Source organism: Cariama cristata, unplaced genomic scaffold (genome assembly GCF_000690535.1).
Source record: "Cariama cristata isolate BGI_N322 unplaced genomic scaffold, ASM69053v1 scaffold2727, whole genome shotgun sequence".
Taxonomy (NCBI): domain Eukaryota; kingdom Metazoa; phylum Chordata; class Aves; order Cariamiformes; family Cariamidae; genus Cariama; species Cariama cristata.
This window is the reverse complement of record NW_009625910.1, coordinates 2,193-13,172: the sequence shown is the minus strand read 5'-3', so window position 1 is coordinate 13,172 and position 10,980 is coordinate 2,193. Positions and strand designations below refer to the sequence as shown.

General features: G+C 43.8%; 1 protein-coding gene across 1 annotated transcript in view; it reads right to left on the bottom strand.

Annotated features, from left to right (window-relative positions):
- Nucleotides 1–208: 208 nt before the first annotated feature.
- The window catches only part of INHBA (inhibin, beta A), a 12,735-nt gene continuing 1,963 nt past the window's right edge, over nt 209–10,980 (bottom strand). Inside the window, exon 2 of the mRNA XM_009703778.1 lies at nt 209–1,220. Coding sequence (XP_009702080.1) covers nt 334–1,220 — 887 coding nt within the window. The 3' untranslated portion in view covers nt 209–333. The remainder of the gene's footprint in view (nt 1,221–10,980) is intronic.

Genomic DNA, 10,980 nt, shown 5'->3' with positions numbered 1-10,980 from the left:
CTCCCCTAGTAATAACTAATGTTTAGTATACTATGTAGCAAAGATAAGGAGCATACTGAAAGGAAGGGGAAATCCCCAACCCATACCGCCATTCAGACGTATCTCATTCAAGCCCAGGTTCATGAAGCTTTCTTCCTGTTTATAGCTGAAGTCTTTTCTGATCTTCCATAAGTCTTTCCCCACCCCCCCGCCCCTCTCTCTTTTGTTTTTGCTTTTATTTCCGATGATTGTTTCATTCAAAAAAGGTTATACCGTGTCCGGTCTTTCCTCTTCTTGGGCTTTTGATACATTTTCTTCTCAACTTAACGAGAAGGGTCTTACACACACGCGTGTCTATGAACAGCCACACTCCTCCACAATCATATTCTGTATGTCTTTCTTAATGATGTTCTGGCCATCGTCGTAGTAGAGCATGGACATGGGCCGCAGCTTGGTGGGCACGCAACATGACTTGAGGTTGGCAAAGGGGCTGTGGCCCCGCATGCGGTAATGGTTGATGACAGTGGAGTGGAAAGATAATGATGAACCAGATGTGCCTGCTATATGGCTGGGGCACTCTCCTTCGCAGTAGTTGGCGTGATAACCTGTAGGTGCAATGATCCAGTCACTCCATCCTATGTCCTTGAAGCTGACAAAGAACTGCTTCTTGCAGCAGATGTTGACTTTGCCATCACACTCCAGGCCTCGTCTCCGCCGCCTGTGCTGACGGTCCTCTGAGTGCCGGGCAAGCATCATCAGGAAGGGCCGATGTGATTGCTCTTTCTCCTCTTCTCCTGTTAATTCTCCAGCTTCCTTTTCTTTCCCTTCCCCATCATCTTCCTTTTTCTTCTTCTTGCCCAGTAGCACCAGGCTGGCTCCGGTCTCTTGGCACATGTCACAGGCAATCCGCACATCCAAAGAGCTCTTGCCTTGGTCCAGGAGTCTCTGGACGCTGCTGGAGACAGGAAAGATGTGCCAAGTGCTCTTACGGGTGTCCACTGCCTTTTCTGAAATCAAAGTCTCACTCCTTTCACCTTTCAGCCCCCCATCCTCTGTATCTTCTGCTCCTTCAGAGTGGCCTTTTGGCTGCCGCTGCTGTTGAAACAGGCGGATGGTGACTTTTGTCCTGCTCCGGTTGGCCTTGGAGACCTTCAGGAAGAGCCACACTTCAGCGTGTTCCACCACTGATAATTCGCTGCCTTCCTTGGAAATCTCAAAGTGCAACATTTTCTTGGCCGTGCCTGATTTGGTAAATGGAAATAGACAGGAAGAACTGGTTAGTACGTCTGCTTGCGTTCTGTTAAAGAGAATTCTGTCACTGTCACCACATGCCTCAAGTTCCCTAGGTTTCCTACTTGACTCTTTAAATTTTTAGGATTCTTCTGTTCTAACCTTCCTTCCCCTCATCCCCTCCTCAGTTTATCTTTTGTGAAAATTCTCTCTTTAGAAAAGTATTTATTTGCCTCTTGTTTTCCAGTATCTTATCTTAACCAAAGCATTTTGTTATAGTAACGATGCAGTCATTTGTGTAAAGCATCTCATGGCAAATAAGCGTCAGTAGCTTCTAAGAGTTCATTTACCTAAGCTGTCTTTGTGATCACTGTTAGCTGAAAGGTAAAAATGCTTTGGTGACAACAGTCCATGGCTATATGTACCATTCGCATACAGATCTGCCCCTCATAGCTAAAGGTAGGGAGTGAGTTCCAGCCCTGCCAGTTCTTTGGCAATACTTTGGAAATTATGTTGGAATGAGGTCTTGCCTTTCTCCCTCCGTAAAATGCCATTCTTCATATGCATCTTAAAATAAGTTGTAAATGTCAACTGTTTCAAAACCAAAGAAATACTAAAATATGTGCTTCAGCTTTGAGAGGTTTGCAGAGTTATATTGTAAAGCATTGCAGAATTGCAGCAGGCAGACTCTTCATCCTGTGAGGTGTTAGCTGTAGATCCTGTTCTTAATTTAACACACTGTACTCGCTGTGATTATAGTAATGGTGAATACACTGAGAAATGAGCTAAAGAACTGTATAATTATGGGGATGGTTCTCTGGCATAATTGTATCAACTTGCTGAGATGTCATGATGATGATTATGATGGTGAGGGGGTGTTTCTCTGATACAGAGCTCATATCCCTGGCAGAAGTTGGAATGAATAATGAGGGCTGTTTAATGATTTGATCACTAGAGCATGAAAAAGTTAAGAGAGAATGAATTAGCTGGGGGGGTGGGTGGTGGTGGTATTATTTTTTTGAGAGAGATACTTTTCTATTTTCTTGACAAAAGAAAAAGCCATGTTGGCATCTTTTGTTCTTTCTCAGTATGGAGGGCAGGATGGACTGGGGTCACAGATATCTGACCTGAGTGAAACAGAAACAGTATTCATAATTATCAGTTTGTCATTGATATTATTCTTGAGCTACCCACCGTTGTTGACCTGATTCTCTGTGCAGTGGTTCTGCTCGTCAGGGAACCAGAACTTCATACCCTAAAAAGGGCAAGTGGTGACCAAACCTGAAGTGGTTGGACGCATACAGGAAAAAATTGCTCTCCTGGCAGGAAGGGTCTCCTCCTTGCCTCCCATTGCCACTGAACTCCACCAGTATGGGCTCCCTGACCATCTCCCTGCTCCTCTGTTCTCAGGTGAGACAGGAGTGGGGCAAAATCACAAGAGACATTTATCCTGTATTCACTTGCAAATTCAAGAGTTCCTGGTTTCTAAAGTCTGTAGGGAGGCTGCGCTACCCTGTTCGCTGCCCTACCTGTTGCTTTCCTTCTCTGTGAAATCCCGGCACTGACACATTCAGCTTTCTCCAGTGGCATTCTCAGGTCTGAGAGACAGACATTTCTGCTTTACAGTTGCCAAAGGGCACAGTGTTTTGGTTTTGTTTTCCCTCTAAGTGAGACTGTGAATTGTAGACTTTAACTGTCACTGAGACAGGGAAACGCATGGTTTGTGTTGACTGCTTCTCGTAGGCTTTGCTGATGCCAGTCTCCGAAGTGAGTTACATTAATTTCTAGGGAGCTACCTGAACCAGTGGGACTGTGCCTCAGAAAGGGAAGTGGCGTATAGAAAAGACAGAGCAAGGTAGCCAGTGCTGTGTGGCATTACTGGTTTTCTATTATTTTTTAAATAAGATTCATTCAATAATGACTGAAAGTTCATTAGTCAACTCTTACCTGTTAACATCATTTTGTTCTGTTCCGAAAATGAAACTATGGCAAAGCTGCCAGCTGTGTTGGAGCAGAGGGCAGGTGATAAGCATTAATTCCACTCCTGCCCGGGTTTCAGAGCATAAGAAGATATATAATGACATTCCTCCAGTCTAAAGGAAGTCTGGTCCAAGGGGCCAGTTGACTTGTACATAGGGATGTTATAAAGAGCGTTCTCTACGAGAACGGATACTTCTAAGGCCTGCGAGGACCGTACACCCAGCCTGTGGCTTCGTTCCCCCTGCCTCTCTCTTCTAAAGCAAACTTCTGACTTTAGCTTATCCCTTTCCTTGGCACAGTCCCAATAAATTCTTTCTGAGGGGGACCTCGGCTGCAGGGCAACCTGAAGGCAGGTGACCTGCCAGCAGTGGGTTGCTACCTCCAAGACTCTCCATCCAACCCCTTCTGCTTGCTGTCCCTACCCAAGGAAACCCTGGGGGACAAAAGATGGTTTAGACCAAGCTGCAGAAAGTGTTCTGGCACCACTAGCCTCTTCCCAGCTGCTCTCTTTCCCCAGAGCTCACGGACTGGTGCAGGGAATAGGCATATATTACTGGGAAATGCAAAACTTACTCTGTGTTCCTGAGGTACCGAGCTGGGCACAGACAGCAGTTCTGGCACTAGGAGGGATCCTGTGCATGAGCAAGATCAACTGTGCTGGACGGGAACGTGGAAAACGGGCCCAGTCGTGCGCCCTGGAGAAAGCAGCCGGGAGGTGCAGACCTGGCTCAACTGGGGAAGAAGCTGTATGGCCCATCTGAGCAGAAAAGCCAGACAGCCCTGCATTGCAGAATAACCTAATGCTGTTAAGTGCTAATGCATGGTATTTCACATTCTGTTATTTCCATGCTGGTGGGAGTTGAAAATAGTTACGAAGTGACATATCTCCAACAGTGACTATTCATATTACCTTATGCACTGGCCAGAAGTGTAGCAAAGCAACCAGTCTTTTTTGACAGATATTACATGAAAGAAATAGGACCTCCAGAACTCTCTTAATTAGTTTTTCATATGCTCCTGTATGTGTGAAAGCTGAATTCTTCCTCATTACTAAAAATATTAGAATAGTACGGTGAAAGTACCCGAGTGCTTGCTTTTTTCTTCACTTGAGAGAAGTGAGCTTGAGCAAGGTAGTACAAGAGGTGTCCTTACACAGGGATAACAGCTACAGTAACAGCCTCTCTGGATGTGGTTAGCTACATTGTCACACACGAATGGTTGATTCAGATTCTAAAGAAAAAAGATGCAGGAAACTTACATGAGCCTAATATTTCTGGATGAAACAAAATCCTGAGTCCTCAAAGCTGCATAGCTAGTAAAAGGTTTTATAGCAATTAAAAAAACCTTTCCCTTTTACAGATCTTTTTAGAAGGAGACTGGGAATGGTGCAAAGTTGGGGATAAAAAGCACGCTTTCACATTAGGAAAAAAACGAAGCTTTTCTGAATTCTCTCCACATTCACAACTAGTTTGTTACGATCACACAGCACAAACGGTATGAATCCCGCAGTCTTTACGAGGTCACTGTGCTCAGACAAGCTCATTTTGAAATCAGAGTTTGGCCTGTGCTAAAACTGAATTGAGATCTCTGGATCTGGCTTGTTATGATTACACATTCACTTTATAACAGGATCTTTATTTCCAAAAGGTTCGATGCTGCAATAAAATAAATTTTTCAAGTGTTCTGAGATGAAAAAATCACTGTATTTGATTTTCTCCAAATATTGCTTAGGGATTTAGCAGGCTTTCCGTTTTGGTCTGAGTTAATGACCAGGTTCAAAGCTTTGGAAATATATACCGTTCATCTAACTGAAAGTAAAAAAGAGACCTTCCTGAAAGTCGGGGATGGTATCACTTCCATAATTACATTTTGTTTATGCTCTTGTCCTGCCTTTTCATCTGCCACAGCTGATTTGCAAGGGTCTTTTTCCATTTCTAATCATCCTGCTCCTCCTGCCTGACTCCTGTGGAAAGACCCACAGCCCAACAGTGGTAAAGCCTTCATCACTTCCACGCTCATATAAACGGCGATGTCAACAGCCTGGATTGTTATCATAGCGGAAAGCAGCTGAAAAAAGAGACGAGGGATTATTTTGGGCCCTCTTTGATTGCTTTTCCTCATCTCCCCTTCCCAAAGCCATGGAGAGGCCACCTCTCTGCTTTACTGCCGAGCAAAGTCCCTTGCAGGAAGAGGGCTGGGACGCCGAGGGAGCAGTCTAGCAGCGCGGGCGACACCGACAAATGCTGTGAGAAACGGTTAAAAATACAAACCCTAAGAAGTAGTGCATATATGGTAAAAGGTTTAATGGAAGGAGTTACTGAATGGAAAGCAAGCGCCGCATCAGTATATATAGCAGGAGAATTTGCTCCTATCTGGTTTTCTCTTCAGCGGTGCGCGCACACCGTTTTAGGAGAGAGCCCTGACCGTGCAAGCAGAGGGGTGCCTGCACAGGTACCCTCCTCTTCACCTCTGGAAGGGCTGGTCAGGGCTCACGCGTGGGACTCCCCGCTCGGTCCCTGCTCCCAAATGGCACTGGGTGATGGGCACGGCACGGGAGAGCGTGGGAGGGACTGGCAGGGCCCTTGCGGGCCCAGGCGTGGGGGGAATGGTGGGGGCAGCCCTGCCTGGGGTGGTTGGTGCTGGGCTCGCGGCAGGAGCCTGCGGCTCCAGCGTGCTCTTCCTCTGAGGCTAAGGATCCTTCCTGCGGTGCCACCGCCTTTAACTATGCAGTCGAAGATCATTTATTTGCAATTTGCAGCGGGATTCAAGGTCGAGCCCTGTTAGTTCAAGCTCTATACATATACTAGGCAGGGTCTAAGCTATACAATTATGAGGATCTTTTTTGGAGTAAAATGCCAAGATACTTAAAATTACTTCTTCTTTTTTTTTTTTTTACAACCATATGCTGTTAAATGATTAAGGCTGTTTTTTTCATAATGAAAGTGAATATCTTTTTTGACATTGTAATGTGACTTATCCTTAATTTCTCTTCATACGTAGTATTTAAGTTTTCCTTTGAAAAATGCTCACTGTGTAAGAAGGTGCTGTTACTTTAAATTTCCATGCTTCACCGCTGCTTAATTTTGAACCGTTTTTGCGTTATACTGTAAGTGAACTGTTTTTCCATACAAAGCGAGCTTTTTTTTCCTTTTTTAGTTGCTAACTTTACTACTGCCTATGTTTAGATTTGGGGGAATTTGTGCTGCGTGCCAATCTGTAATTACATTCAAAAGCATCCTTCTCTTCACTTCTCATTTCCGTTCCCCAGGAGACAGAAAAAAATAGGTTACTAGAAAGGTTCCTCTAAAGAGAGTGAAGAGAAGAGCCTGGTTATTGAGAGATAATTGCTCAAAATGTTTACTAATGAGTGACCACTAGAGTTAGATGAATTGTTCACAGCGCAGAATTTATTCAGTGAATTTAGCACTGTTATCGTCTGGCAATTATCCCCTAGGTAGACTGATTAGTTACAAATCTGTTATTACTGCGATTAGACAGTGGCCGTTTCTGTGAATGCATTTCAGCCTATGGATCACTGGCAAAGGATTTATTCGAAGTTTTCATCACCCCTCGTATGTGACTGGTCATCCAGGTTGCGTACTTTCAGTCCTGCTCTCTGACTGCCTGACTGTTGCCTCTTGCAAAGGGAAGAGCAATTATGACACAATTAACAAACACCTTATCTTTATGTTCACATACCCTTTGCTGCCAGCAAACGGAGATTTTTGTTGTAAGAGAAAACAAACCAAAAAAGAAAACCATGAAAAAGAACTATTCCCCAAGCATTCGTGGGGGAAAAAGCAGCAGCAACCTCATTTAAATACCTTTTCTTGCAAAGTTAACCCAAAGGGGCATTGACAAGGTCGTTCAGAATGTGAAATAATTCACTTCTGGTGAACCTTGACTTTCCTCTGCTCTTCTGTTAGCAGGGAAGCACTTTACACCCACAGCCTAGAGTTCTTTCCAAATTGCCAGCCCTTCCCCCACATGGCTTTAAATATTTAGAAACAAAAAAGGTGTTTGGTCCATTGAAGTTTTTTGTTACTTGATTTTTGCATTTATGTCTAAAATAGCTCAAGCAAAGTTTAGGGTCACTTGCACCAGTAACTTATTTCAAGATAAAAACAATACCAAGTCTTTGTCTGTCATAAAAGAGAGAGTAATTTCTTTTTGTACAGACTTGTAATAATTTGTTGTAAATTCTACAATGAAGTGGATCAGAAGCTGCCAGTCTGTTTTCATTAAAAAACTGAATTTCTGTACACTAAGGCCCAAATCCCAAGCCCACTGAAATGAGCAACAGAACTTCCAATTGCTTCCAGTAGACTAAGCTTCAATCCTAAATCAGTCTTGCATGTCTCTGTTGCATTAGATGAGATTGCCTTTTCATACCCATATAGACATATCTAGAGACAAGAACTCCTCGGCGTGCATCCTTTACAGATAGGCAGCGTAGATACATCCTGCACGCAGGAGAGCACGTGACTGCCCATACACATCTGCAGGAATCTCCTCGTGTTCCAAGGTGCAGGTACAGCTACGCGGGTATATAGGCATGTCTGCCTTGGCATGCCCGGACATATATGTGCTTATACACACATACAGGCAAATGCATATTCAGATATTCCCACCTGCATTTGCACACAAAACTGTGTGCATGACTACACGCAGAGATGGACACACACAGCACCTTCTCTCTCTCTCTCTCTCTTTTCAGGTATTTTTTTCTAAACTGGTTCCCACCTTCTCAGATTCGTCTGTGCTTTCTCAAGTTGATCTCCAACCAACCAACCTCCCTGAGTTCTCACATTTTGTTACAATGAAACAGATTAACACAGAATGGTTTTCTTCTTCTGGAAGTAACTTGCTTTCATTTGCTAAACTCGAAATCTTTGATAGAGTGTGCCAAAGCCAAAAAAAAAAAAAAAAAAAAAAAAATCAAGGGGAAATAGGCTTGTTTTCTAAAAGCCAAGGAGACTGCATTAAAAAAAGATGTGAGAAAATCAGCTCAGATGATGATTCACGGTCACATTTCTCAGTATCTTGTAAAAAATAATAATGATAATTTCTGATGTCTCTAGATTTCCAGAACTTCTAACATCCATCGCTTTATCTTTTTCCCCTTTGCCTTTGCCTCTTCCCTTCCTGCATTATTTTACTTGCAGCCTTCCTCTCCAGTGAACCTCTGCCTTTGAAATAAACTAGAAGAGAGAAACAAGAGCTCCACTCAGAGAAGCTACAGATAAGCATAAAGATCTTTGGGATTCAGGATCCGAGGAGGTAGGACGGGAGCTTGCAGGGAGGTTGCCTTGTGCGGAGCAAAAAGCCTTTGGAGTGTGCCCTCTCGTGGCCGTTCTCTAGTCAGCACGGGTACCTGTCCCGTCACGTACGTTTGCTTCCGAAAGAACATTGATGGCATGATTTAAAGAGGCACAAGCGACCCATTCTTTTTTTTTCCCCTCCTGAACTGCCAGCCTGGCTGTATTGGAGTAGGTATCTTCCTAGGAGAAGGCGTGAGTGTGTACACACATGTATCTGTGTAGGCATCGCACAATCGAGTCAGTTCACCTTGAATTCAGTACGAAGCGATACAAAAAGGTAGAAGTGGTCTAAATAGCTGTCAGGCTTCTCATTTTCTCCTCACGGTTCTCCTAACGATACGCCTTTTGGATTTCAGTATTTCTAGCCAGTAATTCCTATCACCTTCTCGGGCACTGATGTTAGCAACCCATTTCATTGGTAGTTTAGTTGCCAGGATCAAATTCACTTGGCAAAATCCCAGGGCTAACTAATAAGCTATCTACTTAAAATAATGAAAGAGTTAATAGCCAACCATATTTTATGAGCATTGGCTATCTCAGTTATAGGACCTGTTGGATTTGCTTGTCACAAAATTATGTGACCCCTCTCCTCAAAAGACTATTTTTAAGACCTTGAAGTAACCCACAGAGCTCTGGCACAGTTACCCTCATAGCAGAACTAATCGAGGTTAGTAATCTTAGTTTGATATGCAAGTAGAAAATCATTTTCATGTTTTACTTGTAAGAGTGCCAAAGGACAGTAGGGTGCATTTGTAAACTTTTGCCCAATACTTGCAGTCATTAGTTTTGCAAAGATCTGCCTGGATTTGTTAGCTGCCAACTATTTTGCTGATTTCCTGGACATAACTACACCTGTGCTTCAGACAAGTTCACTGCATTTAGTTTCCCTTCTAATTGTCCAAAGCCTGCACTCATTTGAATTTTAGTCTGTTTTAGAAAATAGCAGTCTCAAGCCAGAGCCACATGCACAGGGCACTGTTTGTTCATTCACTCCATTTTCATTGTATGTCTGAGGATACAGCTGATGAAAGATGGAAATACTACTTTTTTATGAAGGCGAGTAGTAAATGTGGCTTCTGAAAGGTAGGGGGAATGGCTGGTTTATGTCAAGTCATACCCAAAGGAACAAAAAGCCTAAAGTCTTATTTCTCTTTCCACAGACCTTTATTTGATACAACGTGAGATGTTTCCATTCATTTTCATTGATTTCCTATTGCCCTCTTTTGAGACAGAGCGAGTTGCACACTAAAAGTAGGAAGAACATTAACCTGACTGTGCGAGGAACATGTTTATTCTCCTGCTTGGTGTTTTAAACTTACCTGTACTCTTCCCAGTTCCCACAGAGTGAAAACTGGGGACTGTCCATGTGGCTGTATTCTATTCCTGTCTTTTTAACTTATACTTCCTATATGGCATGTCATTTGCCTTCTTTTTGCCTCACTTTCCTCAACAGGAAAAACAATACTGCTTTAATATTTGACACGCAATACTGCTGGCGTGTGAGTGGAAGAGATCCCAGGTAGACTTTACTTAAGTCGTTGCAGCAGTGGCACCTGTAAAGCGTGGTAGATCCTCTGATGTTAGCAAGGCACCAGATGTGAATGGCTATAGACTTGAAAAATATGTTTTAGCAGTCTAAAGTTACTCCGTAGAGCAGAGTTATCATTTCTATTATAAGCCCAAACCCTAGAGCTCGGTTGCTAATTGCTCCTCCCGAATCAAAGCCTAGCAGGTATGGGAAAAAGGGCTGGAGCAGCCCTCCTGCCTTGGCTTCCAGGAACGGGCTTAGTGGGAAGGTGAAGAACAGCAGCAGGGAAGAAAAGGCATGGGAACACAGCGGATACCCCCGTCCTTCAGCTGTGCAACTCCATAGCATAAGGCTTCTGAAATTAATTTGGCTAGCGGTGGTAGGACAACGCTATGTAAATCAAGTGACGTGTTAGTGTCGGGTAGTTTGCGGCGGGGGTACGGTGGCTGGACTATTGGCCAGCCTGTGGGCAATGGCACGATTTTTGCTGCGCACGTGACCCCGAGAGCCAATGGCTTCAGGAGCCGCCGTTGGAGGGTGTCGTACTGCGTGGGCATATATCAAATTCCAAATTCCTTTGTGTCAGAGCTCAGGAGAGACAATAATGTGTTTACAAATGATTGGGACTCACACAGTGAAGAGAAACCACTGCTCATGCCATATGTGTTTCACTGTGCTCCGAGCAAGCTGCTGAAAACCAGGTGGGGAATCCGACTCATAGATAGCTTAGAGATTTCCTTGCTGTTAAAAATTCATTTCTAAACTAACGTCGAGCCGCCCCTACTTATAATGACCACTGGCATTGACACCTTCTGCCTGCTTTCTGAAGTGGAGGGGATGAAAAAAAACCAAACAAAAAGCCGGAGCTTTCATACGGAAAGAACTGGTAGTGTGTCTATTGACAAGGACTCCAAAGGCAAGGGCTCCTTGTACAGTTGGAAA